This window comes from Meles meles, chromosome 7 (assembly GCF_922984935.1).
Source record: "Meles meles chromosome 7, mMelMel3.1 paternal haplotype, whole genome shotgun sequence".
In the NCBI taxonomy this organism is placed as follows: domain Eukaryota; kingdom Metazoa; phylum Chordata; class Mammalia; order Carnivora; family Mustelidae; genus Meles; species Meles meles.
The window spans coordinates 134,384,548-134,411,317 of NC_060072.1; the positions used below are offsets into that span (position 1 = coordinate 134,384,548).

Genomic DNA, 26,770 nt, shown 5'->3' on the forward strand with positions numbered 1-26,770 from the left:
TTCATACAAGAATCTTTTCTTTTTAGACTTTCCTTATACACTTATTTTGAATTGAAGGCTGCTCTACTTGCATACGCTTATTGCTTAGTAAATTAATCATACAAGTGGAAACTTTAGAATTCACCAGATAGGGATGTAGGAACAAAAAAAGAAAAAGGAACATCCCATTTTAGTGAAACGCCTACAGTGAATTATGGAATAAAGCACTTGGAGTAGCAAAGTTCCTAAAAGTTGGTATGCCTGAAAGGCTATTCTCTTTGATTATCTACAGGGATGCATTTTCTAAGTTGCCTTCTTGATTTTATGTTACCATCTTCACTTTTCTTCCTCCCAGCATAAGCCCTTCAGCATAGCTAGCCTTATGGACATTGACGGTGTCTGCAGTTGAGAAGAGCTGCAAATGACAGAGGCTATCAGAAATTGCATGCTATTGGGGCGCCTGGGTGGCTTGGTGGGTTAAGCCTCTGCCTTCGGCTCAGGTCACAATCTCAGGGTCCTGGGATTGAGCCCCACATTGGGCTCTTCTGCTCAACAGGGAGCCTGCTTCCCTCTCTCTCTCAGCCTGCCTCTCTGCCTACTTGTGATCTCTTTCTCTCTGTCAAATAAATAAATAAAATCTTTAAAAAAAAAAAAGGAAATTGCTTGCTGTTAAATGTGTAGGAATCTTAAGCAATGTGCAGAAAGCATGGGAGTAGGAAGAAAGCATATGCCACTAAGTCCGATTCAGAATTCTACATGGTTTTTAATGTTGTGCTCTTTGTATCATCAGAATAGAAAAAATTTGAAGTTCTGAGAGCTGACCTTATTCTTCAGCGCCCAGAAATGGATGTTTCTGTGAAACGAGTGTGTAAAAGTAATGTATCACCCAGAACTGGAACACACCACATCAAACTTCCGTTTATATGTGGAAAACCTAATGCTGGTGAAAAACATTTTTCTCTCACGTCAGTAGAATAATTCGATCACCCTTTAATCATTGCCTCAGCATTTTGGTCAAAACTATTTTTATTCTCTTCATAGTATTTTCCCCTTTGAAAGGCAAAGTTTCACTTTTTTCCCCTATGTTAAAATGACTATTTTTTTTAAAAAATCTATTATTACTTATTGGCAATATAAATAATTTTGTGCTTTTCGATGACACCGATGTCATGCTCCAGTTGCTTCATTTCTTCTTCCAGCTTCTGCTTGCGGATCTTCTTTGGGATGGAGTCGATGAACACCGAGAGGGACTGAAACTCCTTATGCACCTCCTCCCAGTTCTTCTTCAGCCCCTGCAAAGGGGAACGAGAACTGTAAATACTCAGGTAGCTGCAAAAGTAACGGAAATGGTTGAAAAAATATATAGCGAAGAGAAATGTAAATAGGTAAAGGAAACTGATGAAAAAAACTTTACAAAGTGATATGTATTTATGGAGTCCTTGGCTACAGTAACAGAAAATACTGTGCAGAGGCCAAATCCTGTCCTCGGTTGTGCGCTCAGTTCCCAGAGGGAGTATTTATTTGCTCTGTTTTTAATGTTACTGTTACTCGTTTTTGCCATTAAATATGCATATGCTGAGTTACAAGTAGTATGAAACTAAGCTCACAGCAAATGCTTCAGTAAAAACACGTGAGAATCGATGCCCCTCCCCCCCCAAGCAAGACATATTTTTGAATAGGAAGTTATTTCTTATAAAAATTTTAGTTTTTCTCTTTAGAATTTTATAGTTCTGTTGGGGAGGGTATGTGCTATGGTGAGAGCTGTGAATTGTGTAAGACGATGATTCACAGACCTGTACCCCTGAAACAATACATTATATGTTAATGAAAAAAAAAGAATTTTATAGTTTTGAACCATTATCCCCATTCATCAAAAGACCTGATTTGGACTCTCATGGCATGTTTGCTTATAGTTGACTAAATGGCATTGTACAAAATGCCAAAATTCAATGTAACAGGAGATGATCTTTTATGTATTTTTTCAATATATTAGAAAGAATGCTTCGTATAGTCAAGGAGTCTGTGCTTTCCATTACTGTATACCAGAAATAACTGAGATGTCATTAAATGTAACACACATGCTAATCCAGTAATGTAGTTAATGCTTTATATTCTCAGAAGCTGACAGATTCAAAATTAGGGATCTCTAAGGAGCAATAAAGGTTCTTTTCATCTGCCTAGTCCCCATTTCTCATCACAGTGCACTAGAGGGTCTCATTGACAAAATGGACCTAAACCTCTAATCGAATCCGAGCTATGAAACTTTTGCAAAATTAACACTTTCTGTTATTCACTGTAGGTATACACATCACTTTATTTACACAAAAACAAAAAGCCAGACTGAAAGTTGAATTTAAAATATTGCCTTGGGGCGCCTGGGTGGCTCAGTGGGTTAAAGCCTCTGCCTTTGGCTCAGGTCATGATCCCGTAGCATCAGGCTCTCTGCTCAGCAGGGAGCCTGCTTCCCTGCCCCCCCACCCGCCTGCCTCTCTGCCTACTTGTGATCTCTGTCTGTCAAATAAATAAATTAAATCTTTAAAAATAAATAAATAAAACATTGCCTTGAAAATATAGTGCTTGAAATCCATGACTATATATTTAGGTGTAAGACAAGATTAGAAGTGTCTTATATAATAGTATCTTCATAATAACCCCTCATAGTACAAATTTAATCTTGTAGAAACTTTTGGGGGAAAACAAAATTTCAGTGATTTATTCCTGTGCTTAGGTGGGCCATGATGCCAGGGAGAGGGTACACTGTGTAGACCAGGTTGGCTGGGGAGAAGGGCAACAGATTTTGAACACTTATTGAGTGAGACGAGATGAAAGATTTAAGGAAAGGCAAAGAATGAGGAAAAACATCCAGGTTACATGTTAAAAAGAGGGGGATGGGTTAGCACAGTTCTTCATAGTGTATGAGATGTATTCCAAAAAGGCGTCCTCAGAAGAATTCCTTTTTTCATAGCCTTTCATTATGAAACGGGAACTATGTTTCCACAGTGCTCCACAGGGGTATGTACCGCAGGGAGGAAATCTATGCATTTATACACTTTCAAATATCAAAGGTTTTTCATAGCTACTTGAGTGGTATTTCCACATTACTTGTGGTCACAGCAGCTACACTTTTTCTCTGCAGCCTTTATCTTTTAAAGGATAGTTTGCTTTATCTTCCAGTGTGTACAAAAACCTTTGAATCAAAGTCAATAGGCAGGGATGGGAACTAAATGTAACTGATATATTATATTGACATAGCCTCTCTGCTGTTTTTAAGACTTATTTCTGTTATTTCATCGAAAAAATCTTTTATTCATTGCAGGAATAGTGATTTTCTTTTTTTCTTAGTTGACTTTTTCTCTTTTCTATTCTATTTTATTTTTTTTATTGTTAGTTTGAGGAAAGCTTCAAACAGGGAGAGGCAGTCATAAAATAAGTAAGAAGTGTCTTCGGTTCCATGAAGGATCTCGTCCTGCTTGGGGACCAGCGCAGGGTGGCATGGGGCGGCTCCCCACACCATCGCCCCGCTATTTCGCCCTCCAGCCTCTGAGAGCAGCGCTGGTGGGAGGAGAGAGATGTTGGGGCATTTCTTCTTCCTCTCCCTTAATGCTGCGTGGACCCTCGCTCTCTGGCTCACGTGCCTGTAAGGGCAACACTGCCCAGAGTCCCCTCTTCAAGGCTCCAGATCTTACCAGGCTCTGGTAACACTGTTTCTTGCCTCTGCCCTTCGAGCGTAGGGTAGTGATAGATTCCCGCTGTCCTTATTCCTGGGGTGCTTCGGGGTTTTTTTTGTTGTCTGCCTTATCCCTGCTTTCCTTCTGTAAATAGTTCCTTCCTAATTGCCCTTCAGAATCCTGGCCGGTGGTGCCTTCTATTTCCTGCTGGATCTCCGACGGACAGAGCTTCCTTTTGTTACTTCCTATGCACGTGTGTACAATGTCGCCGGGGAGCACTGGCCTAGGAATTGGCCGATATGGGTTTTAGGCCCTGTTTGGCTCCTTGCTAATTTTGGGACCAAGGGCAAGTGTAAACCAAACTCAGAGTTCACTGACGGTAAAGAGTGCATTTGTCTCACTCACAGTAGTATCCCCTGGGCTGGGCACAGTGCCTGTTCAAGTGAATGAATAGATAAACGAATAAAACTTAATATATTTGCATTTTATATCCTCATATGTCCAATGGGAAGTGTGGAATCATTAGACCAGATGATCCTCTAGGTATAGTGAGGCTGTTATTTTGTGAAGAATGAGCAGGATGTGGCCTACTGAGGCACACACAACTATACTGTCTTATTAGTGCTGTAGGCAGCTCGTAATCAGGGAGGGAAACGTGATGGGGTTTATCAGGACCAGAGCTGGTGCTTCCGTTACCATGGTAGCTAGAGTACCTGTAATAAGACATATAGGAAGGGTCTGCTATTAGCCTGTCAAATCTGCAGTGACCATATTAGGAAACTGAGGGCTGCTTTTCCCCTAGAGCCAAAAAAACACAGGACAGAAGACCCTTTTCCTTCTGAGGGAAGTTCTATTCCTCTCTTTTCCTGTTTTTGTTTTGTTTTTAAGTAGAATATTACATTATATCAGTTTCAGGTGTACAACATAATGATTTGATATTTGCATACATTATGAAATAATCAGCATGAGTCTAGCTACCATGTCACTGTACAAAGAAACAAAATATTTTTTTCTTGGCATGAAGACTTTTAAGATTCACACTTTTAGCCACTTTCAAATATATGATACAATATTACTGACTCACGTCATCATGGGGTACATTACATCCCCAGACTTATTTTATTAATGGAAGTTTGTATCTCTTGATTCCCTTCACCCACTTCACCTACCCTCTGGCCTCTTTCTCCTCTGGCAACCACCACTCTGTGCTCTATTTATGAGTTCTGTTTTGCTTTGTTTGTTTTGTTTTTTAGATTCCATGGAATCTAAAAAGTGGAATCGAATAGAATGTCTTTTTGTGTGTGACTTATTTCACTTTGCATCACACACACACACGCCCCATCTTCCTAATCCATTCGGACATCATTGGGGAGGTTGCTTCCGTATCTTGGCTATTGTAAATAATGCTGCAGTGAACATGGTGGGGACATATACACTTTCAAATGAGTTGTCTTCATTCTCTTTGGATAAATACCCAGAAGTGGAATCGCTGGATCATATGGTAGTTCTATTTTTAATTTTTGAGGAACCTCCATAATGTTTCTTACAGCGGCTGCACCAATTTGCATTCCTGCCAACAGCGTACAAAGGTTCCCTTTTCTCTACATCATCACCAACACTTGTTATTTATTGTCTGTTTGATAATAGCCATTCTGACAGGTGTGAGGTGGTATTTCATTGTGGTTTTGAATTTGCACTTCCCCAATCACTAGTGATGTAGAGCATCTTTTCATGTGCCAGTCGGCCAGCTATATCTCTTCATTCGGAAAATATCTATTCAGATCCTCTGCTTGTTTTTTAATTGGTTTGTTTGGGGGTATTTTGTTGTGGTGGTGGTTGTTGAATTGTAGGAGTTCTTTATATATTTTGGATATTAACCTCTTATCAGATAGATGATTTGCAAATGTCTTCTCCCCTTCAGGAGGTTGCCTTTTCATTTTGTTGATGGGTTCCTTCCCTGTGCAGAAGCTTTCTGGTTTGATGTCGTCCCAGATGTTCATTTTTGCTTTTGTCGCCCTTGCCTTTAGAGTCAGATTCCAAAAAACCATTGCCAAGGGTGATATCAAGGAGTTTGCCACCTAGGTTTTCTTCTAGGAATTTTATGGCTTCAGGTCTACATTCAGGTCTTTAATTGGTCTTGAGTTAATTTTTGCAAATGGTGTAAGATAATGGTCCAGTTTCATTGATTTTTGTTTGGTTGTCTATTTTTCCCAACACCTTTTTGGAGAGGACTGTTCTTTTCTCATTGTATATTCTTGCCTCATTTGTCATAAATTAATTGACCATATATGCATGGGTTTATTTTTGGGCTCTCTATTCTGTACCTTTGATCTACGTGTCTGTTTTATGCCATTGCCATACTGTTTTTTAATTACTATATCTTAGTAATACAGTTTGAAATCAGGAAGTGTGATGCCTTCAACTTTGTACTTCTTTCTCAAGATCACTTTGGTGATTTGGGATCTTTTGTGGTGCTACACAAGTTTTAGGATTATTTGTTCCATTTCTCTGAAAAATGCTATTGCTCCATTTCTGTGAAAAATTTTGATAGGGATTGCATTGAATCTGTAGATTGCTTTGAGTATTAGGGGCATTTTAACAATATAAATTCTTTTGATCCATGAACAGGAGATATCTTTCAATTTAGTCTGCCTTCTTTAATTTCTTTCATCAACGTCTTCTAAGTTTTCAGTGCACAGATCTTTCACCTTTTGGTTAAATTTATTACTAGGTATTTTATTCTTTTTGTTGCAACTGTAACTGGAATTAGTCTCTTAATTTCTGTTTCTAATAGTTTGCTGTTAGTGTATAAAAAACACAACAGATTTTTGTGTATGGATTTTATGCCATGCAACTTTACTAAATTTGTTTACTAGTTCTTTTTTTTTTTAATTTAAGATTTTATTTATTTGACAGAGATCACAAGTAGGCAGAGAGGCAGGGGGAGAGAAAGGGGGAAGCAGGATCCCCACTCAGCAGAGAGCCTGATGTGGGGCTCCATCCCAGGCCCTTGGGATCATGACCTGAGCTGAAGGCAGTGGCTTCAGCTCAGGTAAACAGGCGCCCCTGTTTACTAGTTCTAAGAGATGTTTGGAGGAGTCTTTATATATAAAATCATGTCATCCACAAGTAGTGAGTTTTACTTCTTTTCCAATTTGAATGGCTTTTCTTCTTCCGGCCTAATTGTTCTATGTAGCACTTCCAATGCTAAGTTGAATGAAATGGTTAGAGTGAACATCTTGTCTTATTCCTGATCTTAAAGGAAACGTTCCCCGTTTTTCACTGTTCCCATGATGTTAGCTGTGGGCTTGTCATAGACGGCCTTTATTATGTTGATTTTATCATTAAACTGATGTTGAATATTGTCAAATGCTTTTGCTGCATCTATTGAGATAATCGTATGGTTTTTATCCTTCATTTTATTACTATGTTATATCAATATTGATTGATTTATGGATACTGAGCCATCTTTTCAGCCCTGGAATAAATCCCACTTGATCATGGTAAATGATATATTTAATGAACTGTTGAAATTGATTTGCTAATATTTTGTTGAGGATTTTGTATGATCTTCAACAGGGATATTTATGGCCTATGATTTGCGAGTGTATGCGGTATCCTTGACTTGTTTTGGTATCAGGGTAATGCTGGCCTTGTAAAATGAATTTGGAAGGTTTCCTTCATGTTCGATTTCTTGGAAGAGTTTGAGGAGGATAGATGTTAAATCTTTGAATGTTTGGTAGAATGCGTCAGTGAAGCCATCTGGCCCTGAACTTTTATTTGTTGGGAGTTTTCTGATTACTGTTTAAATCTACTTACTAGTACTTGGTCTATGCAGATTTTCTACTTCTTCATGATTCAGTCTTGGAAGATTGTATGGTTCTAGAAATTTATCCATTTCTTTTAGATGTCCAAAATGTTGGCATGGACCTGTTCATAGTATTCTTTTATGATCATTTGTATTCCTGTGTTCAGTTGTAACTTTTTCTCTTTCATTTCCGATTTTATTTATTTAGGCCCTCTCTCTTTTTTCTTAGTGAGCCTAGCTAAAGGTTAATTTAGTTTACCTTTTTAGAGAACCGGTTCTTACTGTCATTGATCTTTTCTGGTCTTTTTAATTTCTATTTCATTTATTTCCACTCTTTATTATTCCATCTTTATTATTTCCTTCCTTCCAGAACTTTGGGCTTCTTTTGTTCTTCTTTTTCTGGTTCCCTTAGCTGTAAAGTTAGATGGTTTGCTTGAGATTTTTGTGGTTATAAAATTCCCTCTTAAACTGTCATCCCATAGATTTTGGTATTATTTCTATTTTCATTTGCCTGAAAGTATTTTTTCTTAAGATTTTATTTATTTAGGGAGAGAATGTGGAAGCAGGGGGAGAGGCCCAAGGAGAGGGAGACAGAGAATCTTAAGCAGACTACACTGAGCATGGAGCCCAACATAGGGCTTGATCTCACGACCCTGAGATCGTAACCTGAGCCAAAACAAAGAGTCAGACACTTAACTGACTGAGCCACTCAGGCACCCCCAAAGTATTTTTTGAATTCTCCTTTGATTTCTTCATTGAGCTATTAGTTGTTCATTAGCATATTCTTTAATTTCCATATGTTTGTGATTTTTCCAGTTTTCTTCTTATATTTGATTTTTAGTTTTATACTGTTATAAGTGGAAAAGATGCCTGATATGATATCAGTCTTCTTAAATTTATTGAGACTTGTTTTGTGGCTTAACATACGATCTATCCTGGAGAACGTTTTCAAGAACACTTGAGAAGAATGTGTATTCTGGTTTTGGATGGAATGTTCTGTATCTCTCTGTTAAGTGCATCTGGTCTAATGTGTTGTTTAAGGCTGAGGTTTCCTTATTGATTTTCTGTCTGGATGATCTATCCACTGGTGGTTTTTTTTTTTCCTTTTCCAGCACTGGTTAGATATAAAAACCTGGCTTTCACAAAAGCATGTACTTTCTATAAATGGTAGATTCAAACTAGAGAGATTCAAACTAGAGAGAGATGGAGTGCAAGAAGGAGAAAGAGAAAGAGCAAGAGAGAAAGGGAAAGAGAGAGAGAATGGACCAAAAACCAGTACTCTGAAAATGACATCCAAAGTCCCACCTCCTTTTCTGCTAGCCTTCTTGCCTACCTTCTTCCTTTCTTCTTTCCAGCACACCAATATTAAGCCTCCATGTTTATACTGTGGCACCAAGTTAGGCACAAAGGAGACTGCTGTCAACAAAGACACACAGTCTTTGCCCTTAGGTCAATTCTGCTGTCCAGAAGACCCTCTTACTCGGCAGTTTAAGGCCAAGCTAAATTCTTCATCAGATACTCGGTCTTAGAACCTGATAAAACTTATGATTTCTACCTAACACACACACACACACACACACACACACACACACACACACACATCTACATATGTGCATTTATACATATCACCTCTCATCCATTATATTACAACATTATCTATAGTAGAATTTTAATCTTATGGCCTTTTTAATATCCTTGAGGCTTAGCATGATACTTACTGCAAAACAGGAATTAGTAAATGTTTAATAATGATTATAACATAAATAAAATATTAGGAATTTAAGCAGCTTACAAATCTATTTTCAACAGAAGTTTATGGGGACAATTTTTTTTTCCTGTTTTTAAAAGGTCACTGGAAATGACTTTGTACAAATCTTTCAAAACAACAAAACAAGAATAAAGTACTAGTTTTATCTCTATAGGAGATATCATTGACTACAGAAGAGTACAATTAGGTGCTTAATAAATACTCTAACAATATTGTATATGCTTCAGATAAAAGACTTGCAGTATACACATAAGGTCATATATCTTTATGCCTTTTTCATTCAAAATAAAGAAAATATATTTAAAAACCTAACACTTGCTTATTTCAAAATTAGGACATTTGGCTTATAGGAAAGAAAAAAAAAAAAACGTTGGCCTAAGAGCAGCTTCAATTATTCTAGAGCTCCATCTAGTGAAAAATATCTATTTTATGGATATTATTTTTGAAAAATCTAGGGACATGACAAGAAAAATAAAAATACCTTTTGGCTTTACTTACTCATGTTGGCTGAAGCAGAAGGCGGGTTTCATACAAACATTAACTGGCTCCAGGAAAAGACAGAGGTTCACAAAATTGGAAACAAAATATTATCCAATAATTCCCAATACAACTTTTGCTCTCCCCAAAGAGTCAGTGTACTGCACGTACTCCTCATCATAACCCAAAGAGAGTGTTCTGAGTTCAAAGTCAAGATGCAGGCTTATAATATTCATGGATGGTGGATGGACCCTTCTTTCAGAGACGTTCCAAAGTACTACCACATATGAATATAAATTACAGAACACTTACCTGCAGAACGGCCTCTCTTTCTTCATCGGACAGCCTTTTCATAGCTGCTTTCCTAAGGTTTTCCTGGATATAATTATCATATTCTTCTTGGGCTTTCTTAACTTCTTCATTTCGCTTACATATATATTCTGGTGTGACACCATAATCCTTATAAGGATGTTTCAGAAAAAAAAAAAAAATTAATACCCCGAATGCAGTCTTACATACGTGTACGTATCAACTAATGACTGGGAGAAAAAGAAATGTTACAGATTTTTTTGAGCAAAGCCTTTACTCCAAACATGGCAAATTGACAAAATTCAATGTTTGCTTGTTTGTTTTTCTTTTCCCATTGGGAACTAGTTGATTCTCGGCTTTTAAAACCGTATGAATTGTTATTGTGGCTGCTTGTTTTTTCTCTTCTGAATGTTTCCAGCACCTGTTCCTGGCTGAGGACTCAACCCTTGTTTTACCTCTAAGAGTTGGCTTTTCTTTATTTCCTTTAGGTGCTTCAGCTTTTACCTTTAAATATCTTGAATATCTTGAGGTCTCTTTTGCAAGTTCTTCTGACATAAAAGAGGATATATGCTTCCAAAGTATAGTAAAAAACCAAATATACAATGCACATCTGCTTTAAGGAAAAACACTTGGGACCCTAAGGTTGTTTTTGGAATGCAAAATCCATTTTGAAGTTTCCTGGGCCGCTACAAGGACTGACAGTGAAATAATCTGCTGTGATTTTTTTCAGACTAGTGACTATGTTTGATATCACTGCATACAGAAATCGAACTATACTATTCCTTGTTTATTTTTCAAAAAATTATTTGAGAATTTACTTGATGCCAGGTATACTAGTGAATAAGAAAGGCAAAGTTTCTGTCCGTATGGAATGTGCATTCTGTGGTGAGAGAAACTCACCAAAAATAGAGTATAAAGTAACATATGTATCAGTGCTCCAAACTGAAACAAAGAACAGTAAAGGGAAGAAAGAAATAGGGTCTATTTTAGATAAATAATGAGCTCAGTGAAAAACTCTCTGAGGAAGCAGCTGTTAAGAGGTAGGATAGTCATTAAAATTATTTGTAAACCTTCTGGTTCTTCTCCTTCTAGGAAGTTGATGCGACACCACTTTCCTCATCCCCTTGAAGTCAGATGTGATCATATGACCCTGACTTGCCCAGTGATAGTGCAAGTGGCCTCTGTCCCTTTTTGGGTAGAAGCCTCAAGAATTAATAGATGATTTGCCATGTTCTTTTTCTACTTAGTATAATGATGGGAAATATTTCAGTTTGCCTGGGTCTTGGAATGAGGACAAGAAGAAGAGCTTCCAACCGTTAATGGACATGGAGCATAAGCAAACAATAAAACTTACTTGCTTTTAGCTGCTGAAATTGGGGTTATTTTTTACCAAAGCATAACTTAACCCATCCTGGCTAAAAAAAGGAGAGTCTGAAATCCTGGCTGTAAGTGTGTTCTGGCAAGTTGCAAAACACTCTACAAATAAATTCTAAGAGCACAGTATTCTGGTAAGTTAGAGCAGTGGTAAACAGTCCAATTCATTTCAGGAAACACTGAGGGCAAAACCTCATCACAACTAAGTAGTTACTGATGCTCATAACAATGATTCTGAGTCATCACCAAAACATTAAATTATATTGGGCATATTCTGTTTAATAAGGGGAATAACGTAATATATTTTAGGAAGAAGAAATGTCTTGCACATGGCTAAAAGCTTCAGTGATCTGAATTATTCCCAGTGCTGGACCACTAAGGGCTAATGCATACTCTTAATGTAATAATTACTAATACCCACTTTTATTAGGTGCCAGATAGTGTATCAAGTGCTTGATAGATTTTATATCATTTAATTCTCACTACAACCCTGTGATAAATCTAATAACGTGTGAAAGATCACAGAGTTAAGTGGCAGAGTCAGAATTTGAGACGAGGTCTCACGTCCATTGCCATAGACCTCACGCAATCATTTGTTTTCACAGATGGTTTCCCATGGCACAAATGCGCACACAATATTTTACTTGAAACTAAAACATGAGGTTCCCTCACTTTTTAAAAAAATGGCATTGCCCTTTAATGACTTGATCTCTCACTTACCATTAATAGGTTTTGTGTTTTTGAAAACTTTATAATTTCCTTCACATAGGATTTTATGTATTTATTTGAGAGAGAGAGAAGGAGAGAATGAGCAGGGGAAGGACAGAGGGAGAAGCAGATTCCCGGCTGATCAAGGAGCGGTATGTGGGCTCGATCCCAGGACCCTGAGATCACGACCAGAGCTGAAGGCAGCTGCCCAACTGACTGAGCCACTCAGGTGGCTTAACTCTGATCAGTGGAGAGTAATCTGAGAAAGTCCTTCATGAGTCCTGAAGGCCCAGCCAGCAACACCAAGAGTCTAATGGGTGCAGAGTGTTTGCATGGCTTGGTAAACAAGCACCGGGAGACTAACTTAATAGTTTTCTGTCTCCATGATGAATACTCTCAATTTTCTCTTCAGGGTAGAAAATTTATTGAAGTGGACAGCTTAGGCAGAAGGCAGCCAGAAGGAGGGGCACAGCGTGGGCCGTTTGTGGCATAACCGGCAAAGAAGGGTTTTACATCCTAGTGGATAAATAATAGTTTGGAAGTTGCCTTAAAGAGCCGGCCAGAAGAGTGGAATTTCTGTTTTTCCACCCCCATTGAGACAAGGGCTATGAGAAGCTTTCAGGGCACAGGAGGAAGTATTCATAGAAGCCGGAAATAACTTCATCTCCACATGCTGCCAACCCTTAGATACCTGCTAAGGTCTCCCGAAAGTGTTTTAGCTTAATGAGTGACAGGAGTTTCACAGAGAGTAAGTGGTGTACTCTGACAACAGCTGTGAGGTTCCTGTTTTGATTTTGAGCAGGCGTTGGATTCATCATGGTAGATCACTGGACTACTTCGATGTAGTCCCTTCACACACCACTATTGCAATTTCTGTTTTTCCTCTTCCTTCCTTTCTTCCTTTCTTTTTTGCCACAGCTTATTATTATGGATTATCATTCTTTAGGATTTTGCATTCGTAATTTACTACGTGTGTTCCAAGCAGTTTTACACTGTGTAAGCATACAAAGTAAAATAAGTTTTGTATAAGGTATTTTTGTAAGCTCTTTAAATTTTAAAGATCTTCTATATCTAAACAAACTGAAGGTTCTATAATTTTCAACAATGAAATTGTGTGCCTAACTGATAAGCACCTTTTCAGATAGAGATGAAGGTCCCAAAAGGACTAGATTATTTTACAGTACTTTTAAGGTCTGCTTTATTCCAGACACATTCAAGTTGAAATTGTAATGTGAATCATTTACACTACATTGATAGGATGGATGGCTCTAAAATCATCTTCCTCTTCATTTTTCCTCATTCTGTTACCAGGATATTATAGCCTAATGACTAAATCTTAGGACTTTCTGAAAGGTTATTTCTTAGTAATGACTCATAGTAATGACCGCGCTGTTCATGAAATTTCCACCACACTAAAAATCAACATCTTTTAGAGGATGTTTGCTGTAACTGTTAAATATATTAAAAGCTGAAATTAAGGGAAATAACGAGAGTTTTCCTCTACTGGACTACGTGATGCTATTAATTTCAAATTCTCCATAACTTCATCACATTAGATTTGGACCAAACACAGATTGTAGAGGAATAATTTGCCCAATGAGAGCACTATTACTAATAATGGATAATCATTTTGAACACCATACTTGAATTATTTGCATTTAAGGTCTCATTACTACATCACAAGGCTACCTTTTTATTGATGTATTTTGGAACTAGTCCTGAGGTTTCAAGATCATGCTTGTCTCCAGTCCTTTTGTCAACATAAATTGGCTTAGGCTTTTTAGCCACTCCCATGATGACATCGGCTGCATTTGTATTTATAAAATTTTTTTCACTCTGTATTCCCATGACTGGATGCTCAGTCCTCAGTGGCACAGGAGGCTTTTTGGGCTCATTCCGATCAAACTTTTTTTCTGTTAAACACAACATTTTCTTGTTAGTATTAAATTATAAACATTGCTATGCAATATTATTTATAATATCTTGATATTTTACCACTAGTATATTAGAGGGTTTTTTTTTAAGATTTTATTTATTTATTTGATGGAGAGAGATAGCAAGAGAGGGAATACAAGCAGAGCGAGTGGGAGAGGGAGAGGCAGGCTCCCCAGTGAACAGGGATCCTGAAGCGGGGCTCCATCCCAGGACCCTGGAATTGTGACCTGAACTGAAGGCAGATGCTAAAGGACAGAGCCACCCAGGGCCCCCTAAGAGTTTTGTTTATAATATATTCAAGTATTTAGGGGAACATCAGTAATCATAAATGCTCCAAATTAAGCACAACACAATCATTTAATATATTGAAGAACAGTATCCAAGTCTAAGGGAAGAAGATAAGCCCCCCCCATCATCTGCTAGCTAACTAGTATATTTTTACTAGCTAGTGTGAAAATATTTTCTTACAAAGCTATCAATAATAAATGTTAAGCTTTTTCTCTGAAAAAATTTCAAAAAACTTTAGAAGTCTTTTCTAAATACTACCAATACTACTAGTAACTTTTTCTTCAGAGGAAAGTTACTAGCAAGCCACCAATAAGTCAAATTTGATGAAAGTCCAAGAATTATGGATTTTTTCACTGGAACTCTTATTATCAGGTTGAAGATCATGTAAGAGCTTTGTCCCCAACATGCAGCTTAATGAATAAAAATTAGCAACTCGGCTGAAGTTTCCAGTTCACTCCTCCCTGATTGTTCCTCACTTCCTAAAATTACTACTATCCAGAATTCATCTTATTTATTTCTCTCTACCACATTGTCTTCATTAGCAGCAGATGAGACTCTTCAACGTGACCGTTCTGACTCATCTATTTTGACAGAACCACCTCAAAATGGTTTGTAAGAACGCTAAAATGTAAGAGAATTACGATTTATTTCCAAGAACTGAAAGCAACAGCCATCTTGACAAAACTTTACCCACATCTTCAGCCCTCACAATTACAGGTACTTTGCCTTTTTTCATTTCTGCGGTTTGAATTTTTATGAGTTTATGTCCCTTTTATTAGCAGGAAAAAAGATATTATTAAATGTCTAAGGACTGGATTAACCTCTTGTTATGAGCTGAATTGTATGCCTCCCAGCATTTATCTGTTGAAGCCTTAACACCAGTACCAAACACATTTCTGTTTAAGCCACTCAGTCTGTGATACTTTGTTATGGCAGCCTTAGCAAGCCAACACTTCTGATATTAATTCCTCACACCCAGAAATATCATAAAGGAGTTTATCATAAGTATCATTAATATTTATTCATTAATTAATGCAATATGTTTTTGTTGAGAATTAATATGTCCCCAGTTAGTGCTCCAGGCACTGCAGATATAGCAATGAACAAGAGACAAAGTCCCTGTTCTTGTGGAGTTTACAGTATAGGGGGAAAGAAAAAAATGCATTTTAATATGTAGAATATAATGTATATATTTGCTTGAATTATATGTGAAATTGTTTACTGTTTCTGATCTACCAAAATAATATCTTCCGATTTAACTATTAATGAGATGTTATGAACAATGTTAGAAGTTGAAATTGGAGTTCCTATAAAGCCTAGAGCAGAGAATCAGGGCTCATTGTTACAACCCAAAGAGCTTCCTTCTACCAGATACACTCAACCCAATGAAGCTTGTAAAATCTGTTTGCCTAAAAACCCAGTTATTTATCCTCTTGATGTTACATAGAACATATTTAAAGATCTAGTTATGAATTGACAGTGCATGCAAATGTAAATATAAGGAACCCTGTAGCTTTAGAAATGTGTAGAAGAGGTAAAGCTGAATTCTAAGAAAATGAGGAAACAGTTTACAAAGACTGATAATTCATTCTTAGGTGAGTAAGGAGAGTAAATTACAACCCTGGATTGGTTGTGGTTGTCCACTGGGTGGTGCCTAGAGTTTGGCACCATCTTTCCCTTATGTTATATCTATTTAAACATCATCTTTTCTCTCACCCCAAGCATAGGGGTTGGCAATGGGGTGACGCTTGGAAAATGGGATGGGTGGGGCGCCTGTGTGGCTCAGTGGGTTGAAGCCTCTGCCTTCAGCTCAGGTCATGATCCCAGGGTCCTGGGATCGAGCCCTGCATCTGGCTCTCTGCTCAGCGGGGAGCCCGCTTCCTCTTCTCTCTCTGCCTGCCTCTCTGCCTACTTGTGATCTCTGTCAAATAAATAAATAAAATCTTTTAAAAAAAATGGGATGAGGATGTCTTTTCACAAGGTATTTGGGAGTTATGATAATAAATCTGAAAACCAAATGGTTTGTTTTCTTATGGTTATATCAAAGTGGTAATGTCAACACAGCCTTGTTGTCATGCAGATGTTCTAGCAATTGAACTTATAGAAATGTTCATGTATCTGTTAAGTATTGTTCAGTGTGTCTAGCAAATTCCCGTCTTCAAAACTATTGCGTTCAAAATGACAGAATATCCAAAAAGAGAGTCGAAGTAGCCTTGGTCTATATTACCTTTAACTCATTGGATTCAGCTCTTGCAGCAACCAACCTTCTTGACTATTCATAAGGACAATATTATTTTGTGGGTTTTTTTTGTCCTGTTATGAGGGGAGAGATAGACTTCTCCCCTTTCCCTTATTTGATATTTACGATTTATATAGCTTGGTATTTGTGTTCTATAATGTGCTTAACTCTAGAGAGGATGCATGAGAACCCAAGTAATATCTAAATAAACTAATTCCATTTTAAGATTTTCCAGTGTTCTCAAGTGGTTGTGGGTCACAAAATACCAAGCCTCCCCCCCGAGAGAGATATAATAGAGACTTCTGAAAGACATGAATTTATGCAAGAATGTTGTACTTTTAGATTTCTATTTTCCATCTTTCCTGATAATATCCTCATCCTTTGTCATGGCATTATGGGTTAGGAGGGAGGATTGTGGGATATAAAATATTGCCATAGGGAGAAGTAGTTCACTTTTGTCAAAAAGGTACGTCTTAGCTGGGCTTCAGATGTTGCATTATTTCCTTGATGCTAACTTTGTGAAAGAGAGAGACTAATTTCCCTCTCCTCTCTATTGTCCTAAAACACCAGGAAAGACACAACCAGGATGGGAAGAAGCTGTTTCCATGCATACATACCTGTCCATTTTCCAGATAGCCCTCTCCCTACTTCCATATACTCTATGACCATGATTAATTACATAATTTGCAAGGCCTAGTTCAAGATGACAACATGGAGCTCCTTGATCAAAAAATTAAGAATTTCAGGAGGGCAAAAGCAGAGCATTAAACCAAGCTTCTGAGACTTGGCCCTTGTGACCGCACACATGCCCAAGAAGCTGGCTTTGTCTCCCAGTCGTTCATGACGGCACCTCCATTACACCGGACTCATTTACTGTCCAGATGGTCTTAGAGATCTTAGAGTTAAAGCCCATGCCTGATAGTTGCTTCAACTGGTCTAACAGTTGCAATTGTCTTTTCTGCAATTGTCTTTTCTGCAATTGTCTTTTCTGCAAGAAAACCAAGAAACCCAGACGGGTTTAGATGCCAGGCTATCTTCTCACTAGAGTTTCAAACTCTTCTTATAATCGTTACTTGTTACTGCAATTGTCTGGCTAGGGACTAAGATGGTGAGGCCTGTGGGGCTGGAGGTAGGGCTTTATTGGATAGTCCAAGCTGTAGTTCAGATGCTTGCACATCACAGGGAAAGTCTATTTTGGGGATGACTTAGTATTCCCCACCTTCTTTTTCCACTACATTCTCTACTTCTACTTTCTCCTAGAATGCCAGATTCTGTTAAATATGAGGTAAACTTCTCACCTATGAGCATTTAATACTCATTGGCAGTAAGATAATTCTAGTTAAATGATCTGTTAGTACTTTTAACATTAAAAAGAATGATAGGGGCATCTGGGTGGCTCAGTGGGTTAAAGCTCTGCCTTCAGCTCAGGTCATGATCCCAAGATCCTGGGATCGAGCCCCACATCGGGCTCTCTGCTCAGCGGAGAGCCTGCTTCCTCCTCCCTCTCTGCCTGCCTCTCTGCCTACTTGTGATCTCTGTCTGTCAAATAAAGAAATAAAGTCTTAAAAATAAATAAATAAATAAATAAATAAGGAGAATGATAAAACCTACGAGGTGGTAGAGTTTTTTCCTTTGAATGTTTCTTCAGGAAATCCTTTGGAGAAGGTATTTCAACTTTTGGTGGTCCCATAGTCTTCATTGCAGTTTTATGTTTTTGCATGTCCTCTTTTACAGATGTCTTAAAAATGGATATGTACCTAAAGTTAAAAAAAGAGAGAGAGAGAAATTGTAACATTTGTATTTCCAGTAAAAGTGATTTCAAGTTTAAGTTGTACATTTTTAAATATATATAAGTCTATATTCATTCAGAGACAGATGTAAAGTGTAATTATCTGAGCCCTGTCTATCAAGCACCATTGATGGAAGCTTCGAGAGGTGCCAGGGTCAAGATTATAGTATTTCGTTGTTAACATGTGAACATGTGATGTCATCTCTCCCACTCCTGATATTGGTGAACTGTGTCCTCATTCTCTCTGCTGATCAGTTTAGCTAGGCATTCATTTCATTGACCTTGTCATTGTGTTTCTCTAATGTTCACATGTTTTCCATTTCAATGATTTCCACACTTATCTTTGTTATTTCTCCTTACTCTGATTTAATTTGCCCTTTTTGTTTTTCAGTTTCTTAAGGTTCCTGTTTAGGTATTTGACTTTAAACTTACTAGTTTTTTTTTTTTTGAAGATTTTATTTATTTATTTGACAGACAGAGATCACAAGTAGGCAGAGAGGCAGGCAGATAGATAGAGGAAGGGAAGCAGGCTCTCCACTAAGCAGAGAGCGCGATGCCGGGCTCGATCCCAGGATGCTGGGATCATGACCTGAGCCGAAGGCAGAGGCTTTAACCCACTGAGCCACCCAGGTGCCCCAAACTTACTAGTTTTCTAATAGAAGTATTTAAAACTGTAGAATTCCCTCCAAGCACTGCTTGATAGCTGCATCCCACAAATCTTGATATGCTTATTCTGTCCTTTTCATTCAGCTCAAAATACTTTAATTCTCTTCTGATATCTTCTTTGACTTAAGCGTTTCTTTAGATGTGTCTTGTTTGGTTTCCAAATATTTGGGGATTTTCCAGGTGTCTTTCTGATTTCTAATTAACTTGTTATGGTTAGAGAATGTATTTTGTACAATTTCAATCCTCTTAAACTTTCTGACCCTTGTATTGTGGCACAAAGTATGGTCTATCTTGGTAAATATATATACACTCAAAAAGAAAGTGTACTGGCTGTCGCTGGCTGGAATGTTCTATAAATATCAATCAGGTCAACCTGGTAGTGTTTTCAAGTGTTCTTTTAATTATGGAGAGATGTTGAAATCTCTGACTACAATTGTGGATTTGTTCTTCTTTTAGTTTTATCAATTGTTCCTTCATATACTTTGAAGCTCTGTTTGTAGGTTCATAACATTTAAAATTATTATATCTTCTTGAACTGACCACTTCATCATTATAAAGTCATGCTATTTATTCCTTTAAAACTCTACTCTAAAATCTACTCTATCTCATATTAATAAAACCACTTCAGCACTCATTTGCTCTGTGGCAACACAGTGTTTTTCCATTCTTTGACTTTTTACTTATTTTGTGACTTTATTTTTAAAGGTTTTTTGGTTTTTTTTCATGGAGAGCACAGAAATTTAATTCTTTTTTTTTTTAAGATTTTATTTATTTATTTGACAGAGAGAGATCACAAGTAGGCAGAGAGGCAGGCAGAGAGAGTGAGAGGGAAGCAGGCGCCCTTCAGAGCAGAGAGCCAGACGTGGGACTCAATCCCAGGACCCTGAGATCATGACCTGAGCCGAAGGCAGTGGCTTAACCCACCAAGCCACCCAGGCGCCCCACAGAAATTTAATTCTTTCTAAAAAATCTCTTTTATTTGTTTAGACCATTCATATCTGATGTAATTTTAAAAACACATTTCTGTTTAAATTTTCCATCTTGCTATTTGTTTTCTACATACCCCTTTGTTCATTCTTCCTCTTTTTATTTTGTCTTATTTTTAACTTTTGTTTGACTTTATTTTGTGGATGTTCTAAGGTTTACAATATGCATGTTTAACTTACCAAAGCCTACCTTCAAGTAACACTATACCATGTCACATGCAGTATAAGAACCATACAAAAGAATATTTGCGTTTACCCCCCACCTTTCTCCCACTGTCATATTTTACTTCAATGTGTTATAAAACTCATAATTCATTATGATTATTTTCCCTGTAAAAAGCTAATTATATTTTAAATAAATTTAAAGAGAAAAAATAATTTCTAATGTTTACCATATATTTGCCATGAAAGTGTTCTTTATTTCATTGTATAAATCCAAATTTCCAATTTATACTTACATGTGCATTAAGCACCTTGTAAGTTCTGTCTTCCATTGTTTCTGATGAGATATTTGCTATCTTTCTTTTTCTATATGTGATGTTTCTTTTTCCTTTGGCTGCTTTTAAGGTTTTTCTCTTTATTACTGGTTCTAAGGATTTGATTGTAATATCCCTTGGTATGGTCTTCTACTCCACCTCCTCCTTCTCCTTCTTTTTTCTTCTTTCTGCTTAGGGCTCATTGTGATTCTTGGATTTGTGGATTTGGAAATTTCATTAACTTTGTCAAATTTTAGCCATTATTCAGTTATGTTTTCTGTTAACTCATCTCTCTCCTCTCCTTCTGCAAGTCTAATTATACTTATGTTTGGCTGTTGGATGTTGTCTGCAACTCACTGATTCTCTGTTTTCCTTTTCAGTTTTTTTTCTTCTTTTGTATTGTTCTATTACTATGTCTTCAAATTCAACAATATTTTCTTCAGTGTTTTAGCTACTGTTAATCCCATCCAGTGGACCATTTTCATTTTAGAAGTGGTATCCTTTATGTCTAGAAGTTCAATTTTGGTCTTCTTTTTTTTTTTTTTTTTATCCTTCCATTTCTCTCTGTATCTTGCTCATGTTTTCCTCTATCGTTTTTTTTTTTTTTAAAGATTTTATTTATTTATTTGACAGAGAAAGCGAGAGAGCACAGGTAGGCAGAGCAGCAGTGGGAGAGGGAGAAGCAGGCTCCCCACCAAGCAGGGAGCCCGATGCGGGGCTCGATCCCAGGACCCTGGGATCATGACCTGAGCCGAAGGCAGACACTTAATGACTGAGCCACCCAGGTGCCCCTCCTCTATCTTTTTGAATACATGGAGAATATTTAAAATAGCTTTAATGCTCTTGTCTACTAATTCTCTCATTAATGCCATTTCTTTGTTTGTTTGTATTGACTAATTTTCTCTTGGTTATGCATTATATTTTTGGGTCCAGAAGAGCTTTGAGTCTAGTTCTAATTTGGCTCCACTACTGAAGCAATATACTTTTGAGTGCACTACTCAATGCCTGGTACCTTAGGAGGTGTTTCCACTTTGGCTGGTGGGAACTTGAACTTTATCTGACTCTACTACCTTCCGTTGGTTATTTCTCTGGCCTCCATAGTTTCATTGCATACATGCACTGTCAACCAAAGACTTAGAAAAATCTTCTTGCATATTTCTATAGCACACACTCTCTCTCTCTTTCTCTCTCTTCAGCTCTCTCCTCTCTTGTACCTTGTATCTCAGTGCTGTGAATTCTACATGCCTTGACCTCCCCAGACTCTGAACTCTGTCTCCTTTAACTCAAGGAACTGCTGGATTTTATTTAAATTCTTCTTTCCTGGACTTCGGCCTGGAAACTCTCTAAGAAGATTGTTGGGCGATTGTGAGGCTTGTTTCTCTTCTCTTAGGGATGACTGCTCTGTGCTGCCTATTGTCCATTGTCTGAAAACTATTGTTTTACACTTTTTTCTTCCTAGTGTTGTAGTTGTTTAAGGTGAGAGGGTAAATTCCATATTTGATTGGAAACAGAAGTTCAGCTATACCACTTTTAACAACTTGTTCTCTTCTTTCTTAATGTTGATAAATTTATTTGAAGAAACATTGAATTGTTTCTTGCTTTGAAAGGCCTTTCCTCAATCCTGAGTTCAATGGCTAGGGATTAATTGTGGTCTAAACTGAATGAGTTTATTAGATACCTTCAGAAAATAATGTTCAATCCAAACTTGTGCCTTAAATTTCATATGCAAGTTGGAACTGGCAGATATTACCTCTTGATTAATAAAATTATTTCCTTGTGGTAAGAAAAGAGTGTGTATACTCTCAGCTCTTTTTAATTTTCAATCTTGTGATTCAATACATTATTTTGTGAGCTGAAATCTTGCCTGTTTGTTACACAAAACAATACACTTTATGCTATTTGAGTAATTTTTTACTTTTCCAAATTACAAAAATATAAAAAAAGATGGAAACTATATACGTTTCCTCTATCTCCTCAGTCCATTTTTCCAAATAAATTGAGTTTTCTATATTTCTATTTATGTATGAAATATAACTTGATTTTTAAAACTTAATGTGATCTCTTTCTATATTAGGACATGTAACGTTTCTTTTCTTTACAAGAGATGAAAAGAAGTGTTATTATTATGGAAGTATGCAAAGACTGGACAGCCAAATTAAAAATCTGAATAACAATTTCTAACACTAGTTATAAAACTCTGAGACCATATATTGGAACAATGTGCATTTTAACATAGACTTCCATTATACTAAAAGCAAAGACTTTAGAGGTGCCTGGGTGGCTCAGTGGGTTGAGCCTCTGCCTTCGGCTCCGGTCATGGTCTCACGTTCCTGAGATTGAGCCCTGTGTTGGACCTCTCTGCCCAGGAGGAGCCTGCTTCCCTCTCTTTCTCTCTGTCTGCCTCCCTGCCTACTTGTGATCTCTCTGTCAAATAAATAAATAAAATCTTTAAAAAAAAAAAAAGCAAAGACTTTGGAATATTTTTGACATTCTTTGAATCTATGTTCATTTTAAAGGACTACTGCTTTCCCCAATTGAATTATTGGCTACAAATTGTCAGCAAAGTAGATAAGAATCTCAGGAGAAAATGACTCTGTCATCTAAGATTTCATAATAGTCAAGATTGCTTAGCAAAGTTAGATAGATAACTAGATTTTAAACAAAGAGATGTTGCAAAGACTCAGAAGATGTAGACTTAACACTATGGAAATTGAATAAAATGAAGGATAGTCCAAAGAGAATGAGGAGCTCTGAAAATGAAATTCTAACTATGTGTCACAGTTAACATCAATGAAAACCAGAAAGCCTTAAAAAAACAGACAACTAGTGGGTGCTTACACATTAAATATCCCCATTTTTAAAAACCATGCATCAATGGTGACTCTGATGTCAATTTTGGAAAGCATCTAAAAATCTGTAAAAGAAGCAATGACTAAATGAGCAATTTGGAGTTTCAGGTCACTGAAATGAACATCATTTTTTAAAAAGATTATGAGACTCATAAATCAGTCAAGTACCATGGACATACTATACATCTTTATGTTAGCAAAGCCTCTTATCCTTACTGATAAGGTAGAGACATAGAAATTGATTAATGGATGCATATGGATGACTGAACCATCAAAACCAGTATTGCTGTCAGCCGAAAAAGAGGGGTCTAGTAGCCTACTAAAGTGCCAACTACTTGTCCTGTTCAATGACAGATGGAGATATAAAAGACATACTTACTAGATTTGCAAATGTCACAAAGCTGGGAAGGATGGTTGAGAGAATATACAAAAGACTCAAAGTTCAAAACTGTGTCCATAGATAATAATGAGTTTAGATCAAAAACAATCAGTTACATTACTTATAGTATGGTAGAGACCGACCTTAGTCATAATTCATGTGGAAATTTCAATGTGAGACAATGGTAGGGAAATAAATGTCAAAATGTTAATGAGTGTATTAATAAAAGTATTGTGCTGCAAGGGAAGAGATAATAGTACCATGGGCTGTCCAGTACATACATGGAATATTACCTCAAATAAAAGGGAAAGACAGAATGATTGGAGACATCAAGTAACTGGAGCCATCAATAGAAGAGTGAAAAATTTGGTGAGTATCTCAGAAACCATCTCATGCATCGTGAGCAACTGAAATTTTGAAAATGGATTCATGGCTTCCCATTGACTTTAACACTGTTATATCTTGAGTCCCAGCTCATTAAGCTCAACTAAAAGAGGATGCCCTTCACCCCATTTTCATTACGTATATCCATTTCCTAAGTTATCATTTAGTTATCTCCATCTCTCATTAGGGTTTCCAATAATATTGATTTTATTGTTAGTCCAAATGTTAATGTTTATACTGTAGTGTCCCAAGGAGACTGTAACTTCTGAGGTATGGGAGATCACAATGCAGACAGTTTTTGAGGGATGCACCTCTTTGTGAAAGCTGGACAGTCATCTTGCTAATCTTGCAAAGAGCTGCAGTGAGCTTTTTTTGAAGCTGAATTTGTAACTCAGTAAAGCAAATAAGTCTTATAGGTTAATACATTTCTTTTTAATGATTAATTCTTACTATTAGTAAGGGGATTGGGTCAGGGCAAATAGTATGGTGAGAGGAAGGTGTTAAATGTGTTATGTTCTCCTTTTAAATATTGGTGGTTTATATATTGGTGGTTTTATTTATTGATGGTCTAATTATCAAATTAAAACCTTTTCAGGGTTGTTGCAGTGTAGGTGGTTAGTCTCACTCTAACAGACAGAGTTCTTTGACACCACATTTGGATGCCTTCTATTCCTTTCACCTGAGCTCCCTTTTCCTACTTATTCCTTCAGAGTCAACCATGGAGTTTGTGCTGTCACTTCCAACATTTCCCAAGACATTCTCCAAGGGCAATGTTATACACATAACAGGGGCTCAGTTATTGCTTGCCAAATGAATAAAAATTGTTCCTATGAAATTTCTTGAAAAAAATTACTAAATATAATAAAGGCACATCTTTTTAATTTACCAGTGAACAAAACACATATCTAATAAAATATCTCAACGTTCTGTATAGAAAATGCAACCTACCAGTGGTTACAGAAAGGAGGAGCTTTATCTAGTACAACATACTGGAATTTTTTTACCAAAAATTCATTCAGCAATAGTTAATTTGGATCCTCCTCATAAACTCTGCAACTCCATCACATTTTACTTTACATTCCTCTTTCCATGCTCAATTCGATTTTGAGAAGCTAATGGAAAATAATACAGGTACTACTCTTGTTAAAACTAGATACTCGGGCTTGAAATGGAAGGATTTGCCCACTTGATGATGTTATGCACCCCCAAGTAATTACTCAAAGGAAACTTAGAGATTATGTGGATCATTTAGTTCGTTTTACGTGTCAGAAAACAAGGGGCACCTGGGTGGCTCAGTGGGTTAAACCTCTGCCTTCAGCTCCAGTCATGATTCCGGGGTCCCAGGATTGAGCCCTGTGTTGGGCTCTCTGCTTAGTGGGGAGCCTGCTTTCCCCTCTCTCTGCCTGCCTCTCTGCCTGCTTGTGATCTCCTCTCTGCCTACTTGTGATCTCTCTCTCACTCTGTTAAATAAATAAATAAAATATTTAAAAAAAGAAAAAACAAATGGAAAATTTATTCATCATTCCCAAACCAATGGGTTTCAGAGCATGCTTTTTAGCCTCGTGCTCTTTCAATGTGGTTTTGACTTGCATCAGCAAAAGAAGAAAGGTTAAACAGCAAATATTTCAAGTACTAGGAGGAATAAGATTTTCTGCATTAGTTACCTTCTTTCCTCCCCATAGATTTACATAAGTTCTAAACCCCTACACAGGAGAGTAACTGAGATATTTACGTTGGGGTTAACTTTTTGAAATAATGGGGAAATTAAGGGGTCCTAATACCTCGGTAAAATTTTTAATTCAATTGCATATTTTAGGGCCTTCACCCATCTACTCTTCCTTCTATCCAGCTATCAGATCTGGAAAAGACCTTAAAAACTTTTCTGTTTTGTTTTACCAATCAAAAAACTGAGCTTCAGAAACAAGAATTTATACTTGACAATGATCTCAGAAACAAGTAACTACTATCCCTTTAGAGAGGAATTGGTAGTGTAGACAGAAATAAAACAACGAACTCCTGAAACCAAGTAACAAGTATCCTAGCAGAGGATAATATAAATGATTTTTTCTTTTCAACAGCAACAAGAAATTTTACGTCATTTTATATACTACATCATGTACGAAGAATTAGAAAATTACAAAACAATTACATATTGTATTAACAGGTGCCCAACATAATAAAATTGCCTTCTCACAGCACTGGATGGCCCTCTCTGTGAATTGTGAGATGTGAAATACCTATATTTTGCAGCCACTTCCTTATGAAGCTGACATCTAAGACTACTTTACTGAGACAGAAATATATGTTCTTTTTCAACGTCTTATGGTGCTCAGTTAATCCCGAAATTACTCCCTATTCTTGTTTCAAGGGATAATCTTTGCTTACCCACATACCTAGGAGGCTGGGGAGGCTCCTTCCAGTCACTGGGTATGAGGTTATAAATGCTTTCAGAAAAGCAAGTTGTATCCATGGCCACCAAAATCACTGCTTAAAAATATTTTTTCTCACTATACCAATCTCTCTCTCTCTTTCTTCACTGTTACCCCTTTCCTTTCCTATTTTTGTCTTCTCACAGAACTAAGGTTTCTCTCTTTCACCTAATTCCCCTTTGACCTCTTCTTAGCAGCTCTCTCTCGAGAAGAAAATGAAATAGCCCTTCTAATTCTCCCAGGGTTGCTTAGCGTTGTT

General features: G+C 37.1%; 1 protein-coding gene across 1 annotated transcript; it reads right to left on the minus strand.

Annotated features, from left to right (window-relative positions):
- Positions 1 to 1,050: 1,050 nt before the first annotated feature.
- On the minus strand, positions 1,051 to 26,665 carry ENKUR (enkurin, TRPC channel interacting protein). Its single transcript, XM_046011051.1, has 5 exons — positions 26,476 to 26,665; positions 18,165 to 18,310; positions 13,781 to 14,004; positions 10,013 to 10,159; positions 1,051 to 1,271 (listed from the first exon to the last, which is right to left on the minus strand). Exons 1-5 carry the CDS (start codon positions 26,550 to 26,552, stop codon positions 1,098 to 1,100), a joined length of 768 nt encoding a protein of 255 aa, XP_045867007.1. The 5' UTR covers positions 26,553 to 26,665; the 3' UTR covers positions 1,051 to 1,097.
- Positions 26,666 to 26,770: the final 105 nt, after the last annotated feature.